We start from the raw sequence: 27,293 nt of genomic DNA, 5'->3' as shown, positions 1-27,293 counted from the left end.
GATTCGTATTCTGCTTTAAATAATATACTACTAAGTTTGTAAGGGTGAAATTAAGACTCCATATTTTTATATAAATGTATATTTCATCAAGTTGGAACAGTCGCTCGAAGCTGTGACGCACTTTGTTGAATAAAAAAGCTACAACAGTTTTTTAGAAGCAAAATATTAAATGAGTTTATTGTTTACTGTAACGGGTAACTAACACTAAATATACAAACTTATTACTACACGAGAAAATGATGTAATGCAATTTGTAAAGTAATGAAACAAGTCGATAGAACTGACAATCTGTTAATTTTCACTACCAAAACACTTACAAACCTTATTGTTTCTAAGCGTTAATATATTTTCGTCCCACGTAAATTGAAACCATAGAGATTCGTCTTTTGTTTGGTTTTATTATTCCATTTGGTAGTTTTTCGTTGCATGATGATTTTTAACAGGCGCTTTAATACATATCATAGTAAAATTATTTTACTTCAGTACAAAACTTTTAGTTTTAAATAGCTTAAAAGAGTAAATATTATCGTTTTAAAATGCTTGTTGAAAATTATTCAGCACACCAAAATGTTAATATTTACGGTTGCATAACATCGATTTCTCGTGTTCTAAGAATATTGATAGAAAACTGTTTAAATTTTATAAAATAGGAGATACAAAATCCTTAATACTATCCCACTATTGCCTTATAACTTAAATGTAAAGTTTAAGAGCATTCCATTAACTTGTATTAAAAAAATTATTCGTTTAGACCTTGGCAGTGATTAAAATTCTACCCAGATATTTTTATGAAATATATGTCAACTTATATGAGGCAAGTTTCTAATCGACATATTGAAAATATTTTTTTTTACGTTGTATTGATATTTTCAGTCAACGATACTAAGTTAATATAGAGCAAACTATAATTGAGCAAAAAAAATATTTCCTTTGAAATGAGTATTCATTTTTACTTTAATAAAATTAATTGCGATTTAAAAAAGTATTTTGAAACTTTTCTTCAATTTGTACTTTTTAAAACATGTCGCTCATTTTTTTAATTATTTATTAAATTTTATATATGTTTATATTTGTTGCATGTAACGTATTTACATTTCTAGAAAATATTACTCTAGAATGTGTTACTAATAATCATTAAAATGCCTATCCAATTATAATTTAATTTGTTCAATGTCAACTTCGTTAAAACAAGATTAAATAAATATTATTTAATTTTTAGATAGATTTGAAAATTTACATTTAACATATTGAATACATTAATTGCTTTTGAATGTTCGTCATAAACTTAAACAAGAAACTTCATTCAAGAGAATATACTAAAATACAAGTGAAAAGTGCTTTGCGATACCTTACAAAATAACGCAATTGAATCCATATTTATAGTGAGTCGAAACTTTTTATCACATTACGCCACAAGGCACCAGATCCAAACATATAAGTGCATAGTGCAAACGATTCAAGCATAGTTTTGGCGCGAAGATACCCGTCGACTCACACAAGATGGCGCCCGTTTACAAAATGGCCGCCGTTAGTACCCGGAGAGATCCGCGAATGTTTGATCTACTTCTTCAGCTATCGCCTTATATTTACTACGCTCCTCCACGACCTCGTCTGTTATTAGTAAGAATTATTTTAAGTTAGTTACAAAATCGAAAAAATTGGAATGTTTATGGAATTTTGTAAATTATTTTATAAATGTATAAAAATATCAAATAACCTTTTTCAAATATATTGCATTTCTGAACAAAATAATATTTTAAATAGCAAATTACCTTTTAACTAACCCATATAATTCATGCAAATTTTACTACTAAAGCGTGCTGTAGAAAAATACTCTACCAAATAACTTTACTAAATACTTACTACTAACTAAAGAAATAAGCAACAAATTTAAAATTCACTACATTAATTACATTACCAAGGCAAGTTAACAGTTCTGCAGTTTCTGCAAGCATACCACTGTTGTAAGATTTTGTAATATAAACGAGATTTATTAATAGAATAATTTCCTTTATTTTGCATAAAGATTTAGTAAATAATGTGGATTGTATTTGAAGCTTTCCATGAACTAAAAATAAATACAATGTAAAAAATATTAACTTAAAAGTAGAAGAGTGGAAGCATGTAGCGTTTGTGTACGTGTAAGCATATTTTACAAGGAAATATAAACAAAAACAATAAATAAATATAATAAATTATTTATTATGATAATTCGAAAATAAATACCGCCATAAAAACTATGGATTGTAATATTTTAAATCATAAAATATAAAGTAAGATACGTCTATACAGATATTGTGTGAATCGCGGGCGGATGGTGTTGCCAGGGCGAGGTGCTGGAGTGTGCTTATTCCTTGAGGATGAGCTCGACGAAGGCGGTGTCGAGGTCGTCTCCGATGTCCTTGTACTTCTCCTTCTCCGCCACAAGCTCGTCTGTATACACGTGCGTATTAGATTTCGTACCCAAATTATATTACCTAATCAATATTCCTATCTCGCGGTTTATAACGTGTACCTACTGGCAACACTGACGGTTATGCGAAACATTTCATGCAAATTAATTTATAATGCTTTTATTTATGTACACATGAAATATAAACCTGTAGTTTTTTAAAGTTGCCAGAGTACAGCGTTAGAATTCAATTCCCAATTATGTTGGAGGATCAACGCGCTCTATAAGTCAAGTTTTTAAGCGAATTAGTGGCAACATAATGCGAGAGCGTGTAGAAGTAAATAAAGTTTGCTTACATGTCGCGTTCCTTTTCACGTCGAAGCCATGCGTCGCTCTCAACTAAATCAAGCTGGAGCTTTCGCTCAAAACGTCGAAAGGCACTTCACAACGCATTCATGCAAATTGTAAGGAAGCCTTTTTTCTGAATGTCGTGAAAATAGGAAAGCGAGTTAATGGGTAATGTTGTAAAGAAATATCAATGCAACATGTCTAGGAGTTAGTCTGAGTTTTCAAGGCATGGAAACACCTCTATAGAAATAGTATGTTTCTTTGTATGAATGAGTATTTTACTTCTGTGCTGAGTTCGTACAACCCTGTTATGTAAAAATCAGCTCTGTAGGTCCTCTAAAAACGCAAGTTAGTCGAGTCTGCTAGCGAAACAACATTCCATTGCTATGCTATGTTTCCATTCTTTATTAGCGAGGTAACATTTACAAGACCATAATGGTCTAAATTAGGACGATTAAATGCTGGGCAATATACATTTTAGTGGGTAAATTTAGGACTCTGTAGTTTCAACGGGTGTAGATTCTGCTGGAGGCCTGCGAGCCTCTTCTTCCCGCCGTTCTCTTTCTCTCCTCGCTTCTTCCTCTTGCCTCTCTTTCTCGCGTCTAGCTGCCTCTTCCATTCTCTCTTTCTCCCGTCTAGCTGCCTCCTGTTGCTGGGCGCGGTTCTTTACCGCGTTTTCCAGCTGCTTCGGCGTAGGATTTACTCCAGGGATCAGTTCCACAACCGCATCGTCAATGTTATCGCCGATGTCGTTGTACTTTTCAATCTCGTTGATCAGGTCATCTAGAGCAGGTATTGGCAGTGAACTTTGTGCCCTAACGTCTCAGGCTTACGGAATGGTATACTCTACATGCCTCGGAGTATTCTGACCAGTATCTCTGGGATAGCATGCGTTATCACTGGGTGCCTGCTATTCTAAAAGGTGTAGTAATCATTATTTCAGAGGTTTAATCACATTGATATTTCCGTGCCTTGTTTTCGATATTGCTCATGCTCTTGCTTCGTCATTGTTATTAACAAAAATCCTGACTGAAAATCCATTCTGTGATTTTGATATTTATTATTTGAATAAGGGACAGTGATAGGGATAAGAGGTATAGCTGATAGAATCGACATTAGTAACTCCACACAACATCAAGGTAACACGCGGATTAGTCAAAAAAAATACAAACGAAAAATAATAATATTATATATTTATAAACACTTGTGTTAGAATATTCTTAAAATCATTAATTTATTTCCTTCACGAACTTATCTAGGTGTATAACATTTGAAGACGGATTCATCTCGGTTGATCGATTTTTTTCGTTTTATAGTAAATGTGTTATATTATAGCACACGGATTTGTCCGTTCTATAGAATTCTAAGCAGTCACAATTAGGGATGCGGACTTACCGAAATATCGATATTTATATCCGATGTTATTCATCTTTGAAGTTGATTTTTATAAAAGCAATATTTTTATTTAAAAAATACTTTTTATACATGCTCAATTATAATGCGGCAATACGTTTTAAATACGCTGTTATATACTAATGTTGCCATAATCATTTCAATCGATATCACGTTAACATCGGAATAAATATCGATTTTTATGTTATAGTTGCAACCCTATTCTCAGGACTTTAGGGAGAATTATTGCCAGCGCTAATGTGCTTCGACAGCACTCATATCAACAACTAGATACTTTACCTAGAGTTTAAATTAAATAAATAACAGAACTCAAATTATGACACAAGTAAAGAATCATACTCGGAAACAGAAAAATCTTACAAATATAGAAATACGCGTTACCGACACTCAATTAAATAAAAAAATATCTAATCTCTTATCATACAAGTAAATAATTCATAGTAAATAGCAAACAGTGCATTCCTATTAGTGATAATTATTTTAAATGTCAAAAAAATTTAAATGGGGACACGACAAATCGATATACAAATACTGAGCCACAGTTTTTCCTAACATATATCATATAAATAAGTAAAAATATAATAAATCGATAATTGGTCCACGTATTGGAATGTGGAAAAGCGAATCGCCTTAAACCGTCGAGATGTTTAAAATCAAAATATAGCGGGAAAAATTAGCAACAAAACTTTCTAAATGCTATACATATCTGCGTTCGAAACAAAATTTGCTTGGCAGTGTAGTCGTAGCGATCACTCCTTGACGATAAAAATAAAATAAAAAAGCGGCTGGCAATTACTCTAAACCTAGACACATCTAAACGCTCGCTCGAATCACCACCCATTTTTAAATCAAGGAGTTAAGAATACTTCCTTTTTCATAGACCAATGACTTCAATATTTAAGTTGCAAAATTCTTGAATCTTATTAGCCAGGGGCCTGGTCATCTATCATAGGGTGGCCACCCTAGTTTGGACACCAGTCCTTCCCAAGGGGAAAATAAAGTTGTTTTTTTAGCTGCATAGCTAAATGAGTAGCGGTCATTTCGCCATTTAATCAATTTCAGTGTACTATCAAAATAGGTCGAAGTTACGGGGTTGGTGATTCGAGCGGGGGTGTTGGCGGGGAGGTGGGGGGCGGTGTTCACATGTTCTGGATGTCGTGGAGCGTGGCCTCCATCTCCTCTTGCAGGAGTTTGCTCTTTTCGCGCTCGGCCACCAGGTCGTCTGTAAGTTCAGACGCGGCCACGGTCAGTCGCACACAAAACATTCCACAAACAACGACGAAAGGCATAGACAACCAATTCACAGACTAGACATTTTATTCTACAAAAAAAAAAAAGGTCTGTTGTCAAAACCATTCATCGCTATTTGCAATCACAGGCAAAAATTAAACATCGAAAAAAATAAAACCATGCAGACAAAAAAAAAACATTAAACATCCGAGCAATCTAAATAAACGTCATGCTTTACGCACATAACTGATTTAATATAAAAATACTATACAAATGGTGATTCACACACTATGACTAAATATAGTATAAACCCATATATGTAATTCAGTTATGTGCATTAACAACTAAAAACTGATATAAAAACTAAGCAAGAATTTCTAGCGCAATGAGATATGAAGCTCTAACTATACAAATAAACCCGATGACTTGGGTCTGAGCATTTCATGAGTTTACGCTAAAAGCTTTGGTTATTTCAAATCCAACTTGACTCGAGAGACAACTTAGCTATTCCCGTACCGGAAAATAATGCGAATCTGCTGAACCTTGGAAACTAGCATCAGAAATAATTATTATTCATACGTATTCAAATTCCAGCTAATTGCAAATTTAAATTTAAATCAAATATTACTCATACATTCAATAATACTAAATAACGACAAATACTGTCATAAAATTATAATTAACTTTTTTAATCTTTATAAGGAAAATTTTACCTTCAAGCCTGTCGACCTCCTTTTGGAGTTTCTGAACGGAGCGCTCGGCAAATTCGGCGCGCGCTTCAGCCTGGAATTTATTTAAAAATATATTAAAGCATGTGCACAATATCAAACAGCCTATTCTTTGACAATCAATAAATAATCTATGATTCGGATTAAAAAACAAATACAAAAAAAAATTACGAGAACAAAGAATAGACTGTTTTTAGAAATTCGTCTAGCATGCAATCATTTAGTTTTGATTTCTATTTTCCTGTGGTTATATTTGTGTTTAAAGAAATATTTTTACTTCTTAATTAATCTTTTTTAATTTAAAACTCCATTAGTTATTTTCAAAAACACAATGTAAAAATAGATATATCTTTTGTCAAAATATACACAAAATACAAAAAGGTTAATAAAAGCAAAAGCGACACAAGAACCCCATGCATTTTACCTTTGCCGAAAGCAGCTAAATACTGTGTACGTCGAATCACTAGAGAAATTAAATAAACATATAGCGAATACCTTATACCCACTTTAAGTATGTTACAAACCGTGACAATTCAGTGTTGCCATATACTATAGAAATATCTGAACTTTGGTTGCCATATGTTTAAGTGTCACAAGTTTTAGAAATGTTCTTTTTTAAATGTGTACCAATTTTTAATAACATGTACATTAGTGTTATTCAATTTTTTTCCATCGACTTTATTATATTAACAAATATGTTACTTCAAATTTAATTTAATAAAACCATGAATTCCTTAATTTTGAAGATTAATCTTCATGGATAAAGATTTTTTTTTATTTTTTTATCCATTGTCTAATCTGTTTTTCTATAGCTCTATCGTAAAACAAGATGGCGACCAAAGTCCGTGGCGTGTCAGCCGAGCGTAACTTACTTGCGTGAGTTTCTGCGAGAGGCTGTGAATCTTATCCTCGACGTGCTCCCGCGACGCCATCGCCTGCTCACACATAGTCTTTACAGCCACCATCGGCCACCGACATGCTACCCGTCTTGAGATTATACGCTCATAAACTTATCACATACAAAAAAGATTCTACAGTTCAAAATACTACGAAAGTAAGCAAAATTTACAAATAACGTTCAAAGCGTACAATCACAACACAGCTACACATTACATAAATAAGTATATAAAGAAATTAATACACAAGAGGAACATAGAATAAAATATATTTAAATACATATTTTGAAGCACCAACCGCTGAGGCTACATTATCCTACCACCAACGTACCATTTTCTAACTAGACATATGAAAGCGAAAAGACCAACAATTTACTTAGCGAAGGCGCTGGCGCCTACTCCAATGCAATGGCAACAAGAATCGACCAAAACCTCTATCTACCCTCTCTTTCTAACACATTACCTCTTTCAGCTGTGCACTGAGGACTTTTACTTGGCCTTCGTACGATTCTTCTCTTTGCGTCGCCTGCGATTATTATGTTTACAAAATTTAAAACAAAACAGCGATAACAAAAAAAACTCCATGCTGTATCATACAATGTTGCATATTTTTGCATTGGCAACACTGATAGATACCATAAAGTTAGGGTAAACGATTACTAAAAATTAAAACAACAACTGTTAATAGGGAAAACACAACATCTATAATGCAAAAAGGAGTATCGGTATGGAAAACTGCAAAACGTAATATACCATTTTTACTAATATTAGTAAATCTGGCATAGACTAGGCTAAGTAGGTGAATGCAGTTAGGCAAGCAGGGACACTCGCTATTAAACCGATCTCGCTTTCACACCTCCTTTAGGCGGGTGGTGAGGGTTTTGATTTGGTTTTTGTACTCCTCCTCACGTTGGTTGGCCTGCGTGGAACGTAATATTATCACTAAATAGTCTAAAAAATCACCCTAACTTAGGGTAGGCTCCAAACCCCTCAGTGGGGACTTATATTGAGCTGGTGTATAAAAATTGCTTTCAGCTATCTGTACCTATATGCTTAAATCTTTAAAACTACGTAAAGGATTTTGATGCAATTTATTAGTTTCAAAAGAAAGATTTACGTGTAATATAGTATAGAAATACCGACAATTTTGACTCTCTAAACATTGCATCACATTTGTCTGATGACCATAAATTCTATCCATACTCTTTTTGGACACTTTTCAAGATGGTTGGTGCATCATTTAGGGTTTTTCTTTTTTATGTCTAAATAAGATATCTGTCGACAATCGCTTGTACAAATCGTTACAGGGCTAGGGCATATAAAATGACTGTAAAATATAAACAAGAGTTCTACAATTTGTTAACTGTCAAGTTGCAAAGTATTAAATGTATATTCTAAATGTAAAGTTATAAAATGAACAAGCGATTGTTGACAATTTTTTTGTATATCGTAATTTATTAAAGAAACTCATGCATACCTTCTCCTCGGAGACTTCCAGGGATTTCAGGTTGTTACCAACAACACGGAGTTCTTCCTCGAGCTCCACGATTTTGCTAGAAAATAAAACGAGACAATCAATTTCTACTGAAAAAAACCCTATCATTTATATTTGTTTAAAATAACTATTTGTACTAATGAATATTTTTACTTTAGTCAAATCATTTTTATTTTAAACTTTTTTTACTTCATAACAAATGATAGACGTAAGTCTTAATTTAATTGGAATAATAAATTTAATTCTACAACTTTACTAATAAAATAAGCGCAGAATTTAAAAAAAAGCGTGCAAATTAATAACAATAACATATGGCTAACACTACTTTCAAAGTATATTTAAAAAAACTAAGTAATAAAGAATGTAGTATAGCCATTGATCATGCATATTATTAAATTAGTTAATTTTAAATGCAAATTTTAAAACAATTTTACAATCACATTTAAATTTGTTTTAAAATTTCAACAGCAAATTATTTCTATCGTAAAGGATAATAACGGCTGAATAACTTAACAAAAGACATATAATAGAAATCCTTATTTCCTAAATATAACAGGATAAAACTGACCCCTTTACAAAAAAAACATCATTATTTTATGGGGAGAGGATGAAAATAAAGAAGAAAGTATTAAGATTGAATATGAATGGCTACTAAGGTAGAAGAAAATATGGATGTATTGTGTGAAAGAGGATATGCTTAAGGAAGTGAATCCAGATAAGACGATTGATAGTGATGTATAGAGCGTAGGGATACGGCATATCGATGATTATGTATCGATTAAGACTTTTATGAAACATATACATACAACATTTTCAATACGAAGTACATCAGCCGCTAGTACCCGTACTTACCAGTCGCTCTGCTCAGCGCGTTCCTCGGCCCTCTCCAGATCCTGCTCCATGAGGACCAGCTTGCGCGCCACCTACCGCCGCCGAGCGTTAGTACACGCCCACACGCACACACACAACACACACTACCGCGACCACTCGCCACTCCCCGCCGCGTGGCATTGTGCTATGTGCCGTCGGTGGAAGGTTCAAATTCATACGACTTATTATCGTGCTAAGGATAGGTTAGGAACGACAGGTACTAAAATGTAAGGAATTAAACTATAGGGATGTTCTAGATAAGGTTGTGCAAAGGTTTTCATCTAGAGGGTAAAACAAAAGGATCACACAAAGCGGGTAGTCGCGAGTGGCGTTCGAAATCGATTGTAATTAAATAAACGAGGGTTGTCCCAAAACATTTAGCTCTAAAAATTTAGTATCAGTATTTAAAAATAAAATCTAAGTGCTATCTAGTGCGTCAACATGTTCGTTATGTGATGTGTGCGCTTGCATATGTGCGGCACGCATACGGCCAGTAATTCTGGTGTAATGCGGTGCATATCTGAAAACGAAAATTGCCCTATACCACACATATCTCTGAGACCTAACCTAGCCACGATATTACACACATTGAGGACAGAAGTTAAGTCGACACATTGACATGATAGTTACATAAGAAATATCCATGAGATGGGGCAACCCTTGTTTTTAGTCGACGGGACAAAGAGGCTTGCGGGTCGCGGACACCGCATGCGACCTTGTCCCGCTTCAACTTAAAATTATGCAAGTTAACGGAATATTAACAACAGGCACGAGGCAATTAACTAGTAATGCAAATATAAATTAAAACAAAATAAAAATATTAAAATCTCGTTCACTGCATCCATCTCGTAGACGACCTAGAATGTACATGCAAACAAAAAAATAACCGAAAACGGAGTTACCAAATTTGGTAAAACTTGTCAAGTGCGATTGTTAACAAAATAAAATGAACAACCATGCAGTGGCAGAAATATTTGCACAACAAAGCCTCAAGATCTACAACATTACAATACCACATTCATTAAAATCCTTCAAATAGAATAAAAATATTTTTAAACATTTAGGAAGAATAAGATTCGCAGTTCAACATAGCCTGTATTCAATTGAGGTCACGTTGAAAGCGTTAAATAAATCTCATATCAAAAAACATTATTGTAAATGAGACAATGAATGTGAATTGGTTGCGATCCGTCGGCAAAGGCAAGGAAACCTACGATTCACCGGCCTCGGCGCGTTCCTCCGCACGCTCCAGGTCCGCCTCGACCATAGCCAGCTTACGAGCAACCTGGGACACAAATAACGTCACAAATTGACACAATAATCGCACAGACCTACCGATACTTGTGCAACGCCCTTCATATATGGCCGTAAGGCTTATGTAATGCGCAGGGCACTTGTTCTACCTTATAAGGCGAAGAAACTCAAGATCGGACGCGATACCATTCCTTCTTCGGCGGTTGACTTTTACGAGCGCCTTCACCGCGCAGGGTCATACTTCAGGGGAATTGGGACACTGATGTACCATCTGGCGACCGCACATGGTAACGAGGTTTTTTTTTAAATTAACCTCACCTCGACTACGAATAAGGAATGATGTTATCATGTACCGTATATCACGAACGGCGATAACTTATCATTTGTAAAGAACTGTGAATTATAAAGTCACAACAGCATGCTAGGTATGAAGGCTGTGGGTATAATTAAATGCATCATGATTTCAGATATGGTTAAAAGGTTTATTAGATGAATTTACGGAAAACAAAAACGGTTGTTAAAAATTGGGTCTAAACACTGCTGAGAATTAATGAACAAGGATAGAAATACAAGAGTTATGAACTCGTCAGAGAACAAAGTTCAAAAGTATTCGGGCGAGCAAACAGATTTATCTCGGGATAATATTTGTCCATAGATAATGGTAAAAATGTCATCAAAAGGTTCATAGTAATTGCGTAGTTATAAAGCGGCAGTCGGGGAAGCAAACCAAACGACATCTAAACACAAAGACCTCATCGTATTTCTTGTCTGCTTCCTCAGCGAGGAACCTGGCCTCCTTCAGCTGGTTCTCCAGGGCGTCCATACGCTCCTCATCAGCCAACGACCTGTTCTCCAGAACCTTGCGGGCACTAAACGCCATAACACAAAACTTGAGTATCACATTATATCCTATAACTATTAAAATCAAGGGTAACCCAAGTCGGAAAACATGCAAACAAGGTACACTTAAAGCGAACAAACAATACGACGAATTCCGCTGCAAGAAAATGTTGAACCCGGTATTAAGTGGCACCGTTACTTTCTGACAAAACAGATACGAAAACATTGCCGTCCTTGTCATTCTATTTGAAAGAACGGATATGTTTTAGTACAAGTTTTACAACAGTGGAAACTCGGCTAGAATGATCCATTCACTTAAAACAGAGTTCTTATTAGCTTAAATTATTATCGTGTAATGTTTCAGTGTACAATTTCCGCATTCAAGGGATTTATGTTAAAGAAATTTGCCACGAATACAGAACAGAGATTTGTCTACAATATTTTTCTGACCTAATTTTGAAACCGCGAGAAACTAGATCTAAAAAAGTATAATTTATTTATATATTTTAAAATACGAAATTCACTGAAACATTAACGAGAAAAGACATTAAAATGAAGATAAAAATTGTATAATTAACGTGTCATTATATTATCGTTAAAAAGTTTTTCAAATCTTTAAAATGATTTAAAACACAAAGTGACCACAAAGTCTAATTCGAGTACGTACTTCTTACATTTCCATAGAAAGGTGAAACGACTCTTGCTACATTTTTAAGTCTTCGAATACGCTCGCATTACAAATTAAGAACGTATCGACTTACTTACATCGATTTCTCGCATTATCGCGTTCTGTGCTCCTTTTAAATGTCAATTTCAAAACTTTCGTATTTTTTAAGAAAAAGTGACATGTCAAGGAGTTTTACGTAACGTCAAAAATGGTGCATAATATAATAACACGATAACCGATTAAATTAAATGTTGAAGCTTTCACCTCTTCGTATTTCTTGTCCGATTCTTCAGCGATGAGTTTCGCTTGCGACAGCTGGGCTTCCAAGATGGCGACGCGATCGTCCTCCATATTGGTTCTGTTCTCCAACGCCTTGCGTATTCTGGTTAGTGCGGGGCCAAACACATGCATGTTATAAACATCGATAGACAAGTAAATATAGTCTTGTACAGACATTTCCAAACTTCTCTAGGACCCCAAAGTCTATCAAAGACACGACAGACGTGCACATTGGCAGAAATTAATGGGTATACAAGTATAAGGGTTCTCTAAAGTATTAAGATTTTGAATGGAGGCCACGAGAAAAAGTTTGGGAATCTCTGGTAGAGTATATTATAATATAATGAAATGATAGAAAGGAAAACACATTGAAAGAATTCTGTTCCTTTAAACTCGATAAGATCCACTAAATTTTTATTTATAGCAATTAAACTATGATTTTTAAATATCACAGCAAAATAACACAAAACACACATGCACAAGTAGATATATATTTTTAAAACATATTGAATTTTCAGCAGTGTCCCAAATATCAGTTTTAATCCAAATTATACATGTAAATATCAATTTATTGCTTTATAAACTGGTTGTATACTGCTTAAAATTCATTACGTAAATTTAAGATTTCAACACAGATATTATTATACAAGATAACTACTTTGTCCAATTTTAAATAATAACGAAATACGATAAACATCAAAACCAACAAGAAAAAAATTTATGACATCAAAAAATCTTTTACAGAACCAAATTCGTTCATTCTTTGAAATAAACTAACAATCTCTAAAGCAAGAAAATAATTTTATTAATGTTTTTACCTATTGAATGTGACAATTACACATATATTGACAATAACATGATTTTTTTATATTAGAATTAGTTAAGCTACTGTGATTAAAACTTGTTCTAGATTCATCTAAATATTTAATAGGGAGGTGTCATGATAAAATGGTTATCGCTCACCGTTCAGACTCATCTGCAGCCTGGCTGGCCTCAGCCAGCTTGGCGGTGGCAGTCGCGAGACGCTCTTCTGACCTTTCAAGGTCTTCTTCCAAAAGTTGGATACGACGGTTGAGTGCAGCCACTTCGGATTCGGCCTGGGGAGAAAAAACATTGCAAATTAAAACTTAAACTCATTTAAAATAACAATCACAAGTATAATTTTAAATTTGCTGATTTAATACAAATTTAGACTAAACTAACTTCGAGAAAATTCTTGACATGTTATCTCTTATCAACTAGTGCCAAATTTGACCTATTTTCAAACAGATTGGGTTGATATGAAATTAAGATTTGTAGACGATTAACAGAATATCGATCGATTTCCTATTATTGTCAACACGCACATGAACATCACTAGTCCATACATACTATATCGATACATAAAAAAAACGAATTAATTGCTTCTGTTCTTAGACGTCATGTATACTAAGTACATTGGAACCGCATTGTTAAATGTCGACACGTTACGTGCGTCGAATTGAGAGGCGATCGGAATATTTTCGCTACTAGTGCCGCGGGCGAACTTTATTTATATTCTGTGGGCCGCACATGTCTATGACGTCATTCGTCCTTGTTGCGAGGATGTTCTCAAACGAGTCCCAGTTTCTCCTTTTATCCTGTGTCGTCAGCAGACGGACGTAGCCGCTAATAATAGTGACAATCATTAATAGAATACTCATATATGGATAAAATAATAAGCTATAGGTTTAAAACTAATTATATGCGTGAATATTGATTGTATGGCTTTCAATGACCATGACCATAAAAATTAAACAATGAAGAGATGAATACAATAGCCATATAACAAAAATATATAGTTTCTTGAGAGAAACACAAACATTTTACAAAGGAATTAAATATTACAATCAGGTTTTACTGTTCTGTTTTAAAGGAATAGAGAAAAAAACTTCTCAAAGAGTTCATACATAAAAATATCTCACAAGTAACTAAGATATAACAATAAATTTAACCAAACTTATAAAGTGAAAATACTCAAACCAATATTTAACTAAAAAGGAGTAGCAATTAATTATGACCAGCTAATAAGTTAAAATACAGGCAATCTGGAAAAATGCTGTAAATCATTGACTATGTTGATATAAGACCTCAACTTTTACATATAAATTCACAATTTATATGATAGTTGTATAATTATATTTATTACAGAAAATAATATCCTTAAGAATGTTTTGGCAATTCCCGAGTTTAACTAAGCTAATAAATTCCAATAATGATACATCAATTTTAATAATAAATGAATAAAATTAACTTCCAAATAATTGTAAAAACAATGCAATATTTGTGGTAATTTGTATCAACAGTTTTGTGCTAGTTTTTGAGAGTTTATAAGTTAGAACGAACATTTAATCCCTTTGCACCATTCACTACTATTCATCTCGTTATTTTCACATTAAGTAGTATATCTATATAATAGATTGATCAAAATTAATATACTAAAATTCTTATTATATCTCACTATAATGTATATGCAAAAGGTTATTGTCGGTGTGTATGTTTGTTAGAATGTATCTCAAGAAACGGCTTGAATTTTGGTCTAGACATAGAACACTAAAAAATAAATAAGCTATTTAAAGAGGTTTTATTTAATTCTGTGCAAAGTCACGGGCAATAGCTAGTATTCTATATTATGGATTTTACATTAAGCTGTAACATGTTTGATAATTTTTTAAGTTTTGCTATTCATCAATTCTGCACATTTTTAATTTTTCAAGTCATATATTATCTTATCTTCAACTTGATATGAAATCTATTCAGTATAAGGTTGTTCAATATTAAGTCATAATTATTCTAAAAACAACAAATTTAGTCATAGAAAGAGGTAAAAACATTATAAAAACAATAACTTGTTTAGTAGATAACAAGTGTTAGTAATATTAAATTTTAGTGCAACCAGCCCTTTAGTATTACGTCATAGTGTGATAACAAGGAGTTCGGACACGCCTTCCTGGCGCCGGCGCGGTCCTAGGACACCCGTAAAGGTTTTTTGGTCTGCATGGTCTCATGTCATGGCTAACCACGCAGACACGCGACTCTTTACACACAAAACCTGTTATGTAGAAAAATAAATAGTGCGCAAAAATGTCCTCATATTTTCAATAAAACTAACCTAACTTTAAGATACCGTAAAAATCAGATCAGAAACAGCAATCTTGCTCGATATTAATAGTCTATGGTGAGAATGAGTTAACCACGAAAAATAATGACTAGCCTTTTCGCTCTAACACGTTTAGAACATCTATATTAGAAAGAGAGGTGAATATGCGTACGTCGAAGGCACACCTAAGTATGGCCGGACATTACTCACTATATTATAGGTAGATAGCAACATGCCAAGAATTACTGATATCTTCCAGATTCCAACAAAATGTAAATTGAACACATAAGAACATAAATAATTTCACAGAACACAACACAAACTAAAGACACGTTTTCTTACTTCTTCTCTTCGCATTATTTCCACTTGTAATCGTTTGTGGTACTCCTCGCATTCGTCCTTATATTTTTCCATTTCCTCTTTTGTTTGTCTCATCTTCTTTTTTAGAACGTCCAGAATAGTACCTTGCTGCATGTTTGTGGTCATTTTTATTCACTTGTGTATTTAATTCAATGCCTAAAAGTTAAAACTAAAGACACCTTCGCCCTACTTGCGAAAATGCCAACTGATTGCCCCGTTCGTTACAGCTCCGTATCACGGAGATAGCTGAGCACGAATGAACACAGTGAACACACCCGGCAATAAAATGGCCGCCGTCAACCTAGACGATGCAACTTTATCACCACTTCCACTAATGACGCTCACTTTACTGCGATAGCTTTTCGAGATAATTGTAAAGACTCATTTACGAAAATATAAATTAGTTATACGATTTAATTCATTAGACAACGTGACCGCTTTGACAACAAAATGTATTCGAATGGAAACGTCACTACGGCAGCACTACGTTTACGTCACGCAACCAAGCCGTCCATGAACATACTAGCTCCACCTGTTAACGGTTGAAGTAAGCTACATCCTGTAGGGTCAACTCAAAAGAGATGATTTGAAAGCAATGCATAAAATATTATGGGATTGGCACCACGGTTCAATGATCTTGCACGCATTTATATTGTAGGGCCGGAAACTAAAAACTGGTTAACACAATAGGAACAACTTCTAAAACCATTATTGTGGCGAAACCCTTCTTTATGTATAAAACATATATTTAAACTGATCATGTAATGGCGTACATAAATTACATAAAGAGTTTATGGATATCAAACAATTATTAAAATTAACAGCTGATACAGTATGCAGAACTCTATAACTTCAAATAAAAATAAGCGCCATCTATCGTCGCTTGGTGTAACAACTAAAAAAATGTGACCAGTCATTACGAACGAGTACTATTGGTGGAAACCGAACATTGAATTAATGCACAAACAGTACAAGCAACCGAAATTCGTATGACGTAATTTAGAAAGTATGCGCCTGTTTTAATTCCGTTAAATGAACACATAGACATTGCAAAAAATTGAGGTAACGGAATGTCCAAATAAATTTCCATTTGTTATCTAAGCTAGGCAAACATTCAATGTACCGTTACAATTTAACAAACATTAACACATCTACACAACTACAATATTCTGTTAGCTGCAGTATACAGGATGCGTTAATTATTTATATCACCTTGAGATAACTTTCAGTATCCAAGCAATATTCTTATTTTAGAGTTAAACGTTAAACGTTAAAGAGTTTATAATCTAGAGTTAAATTTTACAGTAAAAAATTTACATATTACGATGGAATTCCATAGTCGTGACTCAAATATGGTTGTCTCTGCTTTCCATAAAAGAATGAGAGAGATGAAACTATAATTTTTAACAAATGCTTCTACAGTGAAAACTCATGGTTAGTGAATTAGCAATTATTTTTTCTAACGTACAAAATATTTCAATTTTATTCTACATTGCAATTATTTAAGAAAACAATTATACACATTTTATGTGGCATTACATAATATTACTGATATTATAAATCCAAAAGTTTAGATAGATGGATGGTTGTTTGTTAGAGTTTGTAGCCTAAATGGCTGAAAGGATACTGATTAAATTTGTCATAGATGTACAGGATAGACAGCAAGAACACATAGGCTTTAACTTTTTTTTAAAATTTCACGCTAACAGAGTTGTGGGCTAAAGCTAGTCTAATACATCAGTAAACATACACTCAAATCAGGTATCGCTAAATTATCCTCATTAATGTGAAAACTATACATAAAACAAAACGAGCATTTTTCATACTATAACTTTATAAAAGTTCCCTATCAATGAAAATTGCATGTGGCAAAATCTTTTTAACATTAATTCCTTATTAGAACAGAACACACTATTACAGTTCCAAAATATTACGCACATTTAATGTCAACCCATCCAATAAAGTTTTGCAAATTCAACAAGATTATTTATGATAAGTAACTACACTGTATTGGTCCCTAATATACTTAAACCTCTATAAGCAAACACTGGAGAAATCAGAAAATATCTAATGCTGGGTTGCTGAAGTCTCCATTTATTTTATCACTTGCTTTCGCCCTCACTCCATCCATGTGGAATTAAGAAACAATAGTGAGTAGCCTATGTGTTCAGACTATACTCTAAGTCTATGCCAAATTTCATTGATATTCATTCAGTTGTTTAGGCTGCAAACTCTAACAAATATCCATCTATCTAAACTTTTGCATTTATAACATTAGTAAGAAGTAAAATTATCTAGTGGTTCATTAGTGTTAGATTGAACTAAGTGTTGACATAGTAATACTCAAGTTACATAGTTCGGAAACACCTTTCATGAAGTTATTAAAACAAACACTAACTAATGGTTGAATGTAGTTAGGAAACCAGCTTTAAGCAAGCCAAGTATCACAGTCCCATTGACTCTTGTTTAACTAGGAACTTCTAATATACAAAGCAATTTTCCATTGAAACAAGGTGAGAAATATTTATTGGTTACTGCACTTGTAAGGTTACAGTAATGAATGGACTGTGAGTATTTTTATAATCAACTTATAATAAATTATAAACACTTAATAACATGTAGTCTCTTAGTTATTTCTAAGGTCTTCAGTTGTGGGATTTCAATGTTTGAATACCAACATTTAATCAAATAATTCCTAATAGTGAAGTTTTTTTATTAAGTATCAAAACTAGAAGACCAATGAGTTCTCTACATTAATATTTTGGTGTTCCTGCTGCTTGTTTGACCCCTCTCTTATAAAAAATGTGTACTTGACACTATATAATTTACGAGAACAGCTGACCTAAATTTGTTCAGATGCCATTCGGATCAGTAATACCGACGTTATCATTAGCTAAGATATTTGTTAGACAAACACTCAAGATATCTTTAGACTGTACGACATATAGCATTAGGAGACAAATGTTTGATAAGTTGAATTTCAAAAATTGATTTGAAATAGTCGGTAAATCGCGTATAATTGCTTTTCTATTAAATAAAACAAAAAAATGATTTAAAAGTCGAGTTTACAGTGTTTTCGATAGTTGCGACATCTAGCGCCACGAGGACCAATCATGCGGGTAAACAAGTCAAACGAAATGTCAGTGGCTCAGCTGATCGGCACGCGCGTAACATGCCTCGCATCTAGAGACCAGCAATACTTTTCACGATTAAAAATAGTTATGAGCACATTTGGCCGACTCTCTCTCACTCACACTAGTACAAAGCTAAAATATTGTAGTACATTACCCTTTTCAATGCCGTATTCTTGATATTCTGCAACTCATTTTTAATTATTGAGAATTTCATCATTGTATCTGAAGAAAATATCGAACTCCCGAAAGCGAGACCAGGATAATCGGCACATCTCCTCCTGCGACGGTTCTCTCTCGCCGCCAAGACTTCTGTACATTCACTAGTACACCTAAGTTTTGCAAGTTCCGCGGTTTCTGGATCATCGTCCGAAATATCGGACGCAATTACAGTCATTTCGGCTCCGTCGCCCGCGGACCTTTCTTCCTTAAACGAAAATTCATCATCCGAGCTTCCATTCGATTCTGCACCAATAATTCTAACATCAAACTCAATCTCATCATCAATATTCGAGTCCTCGATTGTATTTCGATTCGAAAGTGCGTCGTCACTATTCGTCCTTGTCAGTTCTTGAGATTCACTAACACTATTGACACAAGGCACAACATCGTCTATTTGAGTGTCTAAGGTCACTTGTTTGGACGGAGTCGTGTTTATGGAGGCCCCGGGGGCGGGTACGCGGTCGCCCCTCAGCCGCGGGTGGTGTTGATGCCCCCTGCGCCGCACGGGGGTGCGCCCGTGGGCGTGGGGCGCGGACGCGGACATCACTGCACACCGCACGATCCGTCCGGCCGCGCAGCGCCGGCGGCCATGTTGACTGACTATCGTTTTCGTTCGTAAACAATAACGTGGCGCTGCAGTCGCTGGTTGTCCGCCATATTGGATTAAGTCATTGACAGCGACTGTTTTATCGATAGAGCAGCATTTAAGTAGTTGATAAAGCGCGGGATTATTTAAATTTTGTTTATTGTTTAACTTCACCAACGTAAAACTGTTTGTTATTGCGATTTAAAAATTCCACGATACATTATAAAATAGTAATGTAAATTCGGATATTAAAAATACATTAATAAATAACACTGTCACAATACTATTTAACTAACGTAATTTATCTAATGTTAATAATTAAACAAAACGCGTGTAACGTTACTCGTTTGTCGATGAGGTGAGCATGATTCTAATTTTATCGAAACACTGGGCAACGGTCCCATATTAGGCGGGGATCGCCGAAAATAACCGCGGCGGGCACACGACGTGGACGCAGCACCCCCTGGAGCGCACGATTCCAGATGTTATAGGAAAGTTTACAGGAAGTTTAAAAACGTTTAACTAAATCTATAAAATTCATAGAATAACTATTAAGTTGTATAAACTAAATTATTATTTTTCTTTGGTAAATTGAAGCCGTCGTCGGAGAATTTCTACAATTTTGATATATACAGTAATCAATCGAAGTACATAAGAATGGACATTAAAATCCGTATAGTAAATACTTAGTTACTTACGTTCTGTAGGGCCTTCTCTTTCTCTTCGAGCTTGGCGTTGACCTGCATAAGACCTTCCTGTGTCTGATCGAGATCGTTTTCAATGGTCTGGATCTTTTTCTGGAGCTGTCTGGCCTCCTCTTCAGCCTACATATAAAAAGACATTTAAAAATATTTTTTTTTATTTAATAATAAAAATAATAATAATAGAATTGATATAAGCAGTAATAATCTTAATTCTTACTAATATAATTAAATGCGAAAGTTTAGATGGATGGATGGATGTTTGTTAGATTTAGCCTCAACGGCTGAAAGGGTCTTGATGAAATTAGGCATAGATGTAGAGGATAGTCTGGAAGAACACATAGGCTACTTACTATTGTTTGTTTTTTAAGTTCCATCTAGTAAATAATAAAAACTCATGCATATTATTATATTACATTGGACATATTCATTGTTTTCACATCTTAATGCAGATAACTGCGTCTGCGATGCAATAAAAAGTAATTGAAGGTCCGGGATATACACGGAACGCAAATGGAATGCAAAATAAGTTTCTAGACCACAGCCAGAGCGCGCAATCAAACTTGTTCCGTAACATTTTAACATCTACAACGACATACAATAGGAACTAACTTACTAAAGTTATATTATTTTTAAAGACATAGTTAAAAAGGTTGTAGAAATGGGTTTGATTTGATAACGCTTTGAAAGTGTTACAAAAATCTTATTTCCTTCATTCGTAATATTAAGACCTCTTCTATTTACCCAATATTATAAAGAGGATAGATTGGTATTTTGTGAAATATTACCAATAATTAAAAAAAAATCGTTATCCATTAAAAATCTTCGTTAACATCAAGTAAAATAGGCTAAATTTTTGATATTCCATGCGGACGAAGTCGCGATAACAGCTAGTATTTTACAAACATAAGAAAACTAACAGATTTCTAACTAATATGTATTTAATATAGACTGAATTAATTTTGTATTTTTAACTACGTTATCGTAATCTATAAGCGATACTTTATCACTTTTATTCCATTTCCTGATCATTCTATTTTTTTAGTTTTTTAACATTTTTATTGGTTAGCATTTTTAATCTAGATGATATTTACTATCTGTGGACTTTGAATCATTTACATAAAATGCGTTAGTTACTTAAAAACTGAGAAAAACATTAGAGTGCGAAACGCAACGAAACTCATTATTACGATTAGTTAAAAACAATGAAATAACAGTTTCATTTTCATTCACAGAATGCGGATGAAGCCGCACGGGAACTGCTAGTATTCAATAAATCAAAAGTCCAATTACAATCATTATATCAGTAATCCGATCTTATAATTTCGAATAAAATGCATCGTACAAATTAATAACGTTGTATTCAATCTTCGTATACCTAAATATTTTTTTTCCAAAGTCTACAATTTTACTTGGAAAATTACGTACTGTATTAAAAAAAAACAAAACCAGGTAACCCATGTGTTCTTACAGACTATGCTTTACATCTATGTCAAATTTCATCCAGATCCATTCGGTCGTTTAGGCAACAAACTCTAAAAAACATCCATCTATCCATCTAAATTGCATTCATAATATAAAAATAAGAAAGATTATGTGAAAGAGGATATGCAAAAAGTGTGGATAACGATGTATCCATTGATAGAGATGTATGGAAGAGTATTTAATTCTGTGTCGACCCTCAAGAGAATGGTTAAGAAGATGATCTACTGCGTAGTACGCACCTTTTCAGCACGAAGGTTGGCATCCTTGGCCTGCTGTTCGCACATCGCTGCGCGGTCCAAGGCATTGTCCTTCTCCAGCTTCATCGCCTGCATCTTCTTCTTGATCGCGTCCATGGCGGCGGCTTTGTTTTATCACTTTCCTAGACGTAACGCTGTAAATAACAAACCAGCATTAAATAATTTCAGCTAGAGTCTGTTAATTATTCGATAAACGTCTCCCTTTAGTGTTTACCCTAAATTAAATCTTCAATTATTAACGACAGCAGTTAGAGGCCTCTTTCATCAAACACGCTACTAATACCGAATGGTATTTGTATTAGCCGCGCCAGTGGAAATTGTTTCTTAATTTCTCATAGCAATATTAGGAGTCTAGACCCTTCAGTGACTGATAGAGATGTATGGAGCAGCACATAGTGTGCCGACTCTACGTAAGGGATAAGGGCAAGTGGATGATGAGACTCTTCAGTGGATAAGGGTCTACCTCCTTCTCTCTACTTTCAGAGATATTATTTGTCTACTAAAAGAGTCCCTCAGTGTAGATTTATTAATAGAAATACACATTAATGTGTGGCAGTGAGGTATCACGCGTACTTTAAATCAACTGATAATTTCATAGTAATAAAATTAAATAAATATTTTATCAGGTATTTATTACTACGCGGAATGTGTAAACATTTCATTTATAAATAGTTTACTAATTACTTTATCGTGTTATATGAATAATTAGACGTAGGTACTTATTTGGTACAATCAATTTTGTAAATTCTTGAAATATTAGAAAAACTACGGGATTAATTCACAAATTTAACATGAAATTATTCATTTATAAGGAAATTTTAACATGTTGTTTTTTCATTTATCTAAGAATAGAGATAACATTTGAGCATTTAACTTTAACTTCAATAAAAAGTATAACAAATTTATCTACTAGTGTGTGACAATTAAACTACTCCCCCTTCAAAAAAAGCTCTCACCCTATGCAGTGGTACTTGTGTTTTTTTCTCTATTTTATCAAAGAAAATGTCACATTATGATTTAATAACCTATTTAAAAACATAACTTTTATTTAATAGTAAAAAAATCAACTAGTATTATTCAATAAGTAATAAAAATCTATGTTGTCAGGGTACAATCAACTATAGAAATGTAAATACAGCATCCTAGCTATTTGCGTCGAGAGTGCATTGATCTGACTTCCACTAGATGAGTTAGGCTACAACACAGAACGCTGGCTTTTTACAAACATTCCTTAAAACCAAGACAAAAAGTATAATTTGCCAAAGTAAAACGTAATGCTTGTGTTTGATAAAAATTAAATATTCATGTAGATTTAGTTTACACACACATCTTTGAAAAATTATGCTAATATTTTAAATATAATATGAAGAAAATCCATCCAAATATAGCTTTTTATATCAAGAACACAAGAAAATGTCGTTTTTACAAACTAATTCAAATATTAGAGGTTATTTGAATAAGAATTCAAGAACTTCTCTAACCTCAATTGTCTGCAATTTGGTAATAATTTACTGGCTGATTTTACATTTCCAAATTAGAAATAAACACATTGCATAAAATAAAATCCCCGTGAACTTTTTGCATTATTCAAAAATTTGTCAAAGAATAAAAGAATGCTGAGTACGGAACGTTTTTTTGAAATAATACGGCAATGTTATTGACCTTCCTTCATTGAGAAATTACGACCTAAAACACTACCTGCAAACCAATACGTTTGTGGTGTTGCGGAATAACCAGTATGTGTTTACATCAAAGACATTTAAAAAAATAGACGAGGCATAGTGAAAATTTTTTCACTGGTACTTTCTCTGAATGGTACTATATCAGTTTAACCGCCTCGTATTGTCATGTAATAAAACATTTTACAAAAATGTTAATCTTTTGTTATAAAAATTAAATGACACCTACACATAAGCAATTAATTTAAATACAATTAATTATATTGTCATGTTGTTTTGAGGAGCTATCAATAAAAAGAGTTGATAAGATTGTGTGAAAAAATCTCAACAATGCCTCCTCTATATATTTTTTGAATCTCTGTGGCTTACATACGAATAATAATGTATTGTGCGTTCGAGCAAATAAACTGATTTACACGCGTAAGATACACCTTGATTATAAATACGATAATAATTTTCATTCTGACATTCAATAAGTGAATCTCTGTCTGAGAATTAAAAAAAAAACATATTCGCGCCAAAACAAAGACGAGCCGCCATCTTTGTGTAACTGTCAAAATGTTATTCGTAATTTGTAATGCGATTTTGTGAAATTGAGAATGATTTTAATGACTTTAATTGAATAAAAATTAACAAAGATTTATCAAAAACTAATCAATTAATGAGTACGTTAAATATCTAACTTTAATTTGTACTAATTTCTTAATAATTATAAGTAAATTATTAACGTTATGAAATTATCGAATTGTCCATTACTCATGCCTTAAGTAGGTATTGGATTGTGATTCAAAAGAAAAGCATGTTACTGTGAGTCATGTTTCGCAAAATGTACAAAAAGCACACAAAAGGTGATGACCGTGCGTCGATCAGGCATTCTTATGAAACTAAGTACTATACCCTTAGTTAATGGCGAAAATAACTTCAAGAAAATAATTTTATTAAGCAATGACTCTTTTAAATTAAAAATTAATGTTGATGGCGGATCTATATTGCATTACTGTCATAGCTCTCATTCCCTTTGGAATAAACAGACAATAATAATGTACATTTTTAACAAAAACAATTGAAAATTACAAGATTTGTAACAGAATATCATCAATTGTTTCTGTAATTTTTCTCGACAATACAGCAAATAAATAAAACATTTACAAGTCTTTGGTTTATTTGTCGATCGACGAGTTTATTAGTTGAGTTTTTTTTTAGGCTAAGCTTTTTTTTAAAAAAATAAACGATGTAAACAACCTGACGTAACGCCAGTTGCAATTAGTAGCTACATTTGCGTTCCTTTTCAAGAAAAGAGAGTCGAAGTACAAAAGAGCTAGTGAAAGCAGGGGATGGTAAAAGGGCATTTCGTTTCTCAAAAGCAAAGTACAAGTATAAATACGATAGTTATGTTCTGTGAGGCTTTAGTCTGTGGTCTACATTATGCATTCTCTGCTCAAAAATACATTATTTATTTGTTTTTTTTTTATTTACTAATGTTTCTCATAACTACACAAAGTAAGCTCTAAGCTTCTCATCGGAGATCATTTCAGACAATAGTTGATTTGCGGGATTCGAAACCACTACTACGTGGTCTTTCTCTGGTCTCTATTTTTACTTTGGCGCTTCTCCTATTATAAATGCGAAAGATTAGTTTCACGGTATCTCCAGAACAGCTTAACAGATCTCGATAAAATTTGACGTATGTGTAGAGGTTAGTCTGGAAGGACACATAGACTGCATATTTTTGTTTTTAATTTCTCGCGTACGGAGTCGCGGACAATAGTATCTCATAAGACTTCTACAATATTTGTTAGTCTATAAAGAATTTTACTATCTCGACTTGCATCTTAACATATAATCTTTTATCTTGGCAACAACAAAGGTTTATGATGGTAATGTAATGACTAACTCATTTGAAATGCCCGCTTGTAATGTGCAAATCATTAATGTCTCGCTTCTTCCCTGTATAAAAGTTTCCTAGTAGAATTCATTATACAGATGCATTTCCTACAGCGATAGTATCAAATTACTATATTTTAATTGAAGTCCATTATATCTCATCTCTATTACATTTGTAATCTATACTAATATTATAAAGAGGAAAGATTTGGATTGTTGTATGTATTGAAATAACTCAAAAACTACTGGGTTTATTTCAAAAATTCTTTCACCATTAAAAAGCTACGTTATATGTAACATGCGCTGTGATTTTTTTCTATTTTTTTTAATTCCAAGCGGGCGAAATCTGGAGCAAGAGCTAGTTAAGTATAAAATATTAACCTCATAGCAAAGATCGCATCTTTTTGATGTCATTAACTCAATTACTCAAATCACATCTACAGATTTTCCTCATAAACGAATTTATTCTTGACGAAGTAGATTTTATTTAGAATCAAAACGCTTCAAAGAGTGAACCTAGGTATATTTCCGAACCTAGATGTAGACAACCAACAAATTCTCTTTTAACGCAATCTTTTATAATAAGTGATGAAAGTATACAGGTTTAGTCTTTTATGATCAATTATAAATACTATTAATAGCAAATAGGCCTAGCTATAATTAGGTTATCCGTTAGTTATCATGTTATACGACAGATGGCGTTGGTCAAGGTCCTTTATGCATTACTAAGCCCTAAATAAGGACGTTGTATACGTAAGTTAGGTGATTATGTGAAAGTTACTTAGGAATTTGTAGTATTTGATATTGTAACAGGCATATATTGAGATATTTTTCTATAACAATCTAAAAGTTGGTACTGCTGAAGAATTTAAAAGCACGAGCATTTTCTTAAACGTTCATCATAAAGTTCAAAAATTACGAACATTACTACTTTTCATACTTTCTTGGATAGTGCAAGAAATATTTCGAACGTCTATTTTGAATTTACGATGAAAATTCCATGTTTGAAAGCGGCGGCAGATGTACGCATGCCGCCCCCGCTTCCCGCGCTCGCTCGCCATTGGCTAACGCCTGGCGAACTGCCAAAATCGCGGGAAAACGGACGTTACACATCGCCCATTGGCCGGTATAACTGTAACCGAGCACCGCGATATTCAAAAATAGAATAGACGAGATTACAAAATATGATCTGTTCCCGATTGTATGGAGGTCGGTTGGATTTTTAAACATTAAAAATAAAGCTTAGCAACTGGTTTTATTTAACTTTAAAACACATGAAGATAATAAAGATGTTATAATACTGCAAATCCTAAAAATGTTTAAATTATCTATGTGTATGTAAACTTTTTGCAAAATTAATTAAACTTACTGAAATTACTGGCCACTTATAACTTACCTGTCAAATAAAAAACAAAAAGGACGAATAGAAAAAGATCAATGCACCTCGATTTAAAAAAA

At 33.5% G+C, this 27,293-nt stretch overlaps 1 protein-coding gene across 32 annotated transcripts; it reads right to left on the bottom strand.

Moving 5' to 3' along the window:
* Positions 1 to 1,284: 1,284 nt before the first annotated feature.
* On the bottom strand, positions 1,285 to 27,275 carry LOC106104814 (tropomyosin-2). 32 transcript variants are annotated; one of them, XM_013284983.1, is made up of 10 exons: positions 27,232 to 27,275; positions 22,255 to 22,406; positions 20,528 to 20,653; positions 13,376 to 13,509; positions 11,378 to 11,495; positions 10,587 to 10,657; positions 8,485 to 8,560; positions 7,864 to 7,926; positions 6,097 to 6,166; positions 1,308 to 1,611 (listed from the first exon to the last, which is right to left on the bottom strand). In XM_013284983.1, exons 2-10 carry the CDS (start codon positions 22,366 to 22,368, stop codon positions 1,529 to 1,531), a joined length of 855 nt encoding a protein of 284 aa, XP_013140437.1. In that variant the 5' UTR covers positions 22,369 to 22,406; positions 27,232 to 27,275; the 3' UTR covers positions 1,308 to 1,528. The 32 variants fall into 32 exon arrangements, with proteins under 32 accessions (XP_013140423.1, XP_013140422.1, XP_013140421.1 ...); XM_013284977.1 differs by lacking the exon at positions 1,308 to 1,611 and adding an exon at positions 2,183 to 2,433 and having other exon boundaries at positions 27,232 to 27,272; XM_013284975.1 differs by lacking the exons at positions 1,308 to 1,611; positions 7,864 to 7,926 and adding exons at positions 2,183 to 2,433; positions 6,984 to 7,046 and having other exon boundaries at positions 27,232 to 27,269.
* Positions 27,276 to 27,293: the final 18 nt, after the last annotated feature.

This window comes from Papilio polytes, unplaced genomic scaffold, assembly GCF_000836215.1.
Source record: "Papilio polytes unplaced genomic scaffold, Ppol_1.0 DF823399.1, whole genome shotgun sequence".
In the NCBI taxonomy this organism is placed as follows: domain Eukaryota; kingdom Metazoa; phylum Arthropoda; class Insecta; order Lepidoptera; family Papilionidae; genus Papilio; species Papilio polytes.
This window is presented reverse-complemented; position numbering and strand designations above follow the sequence as displayed.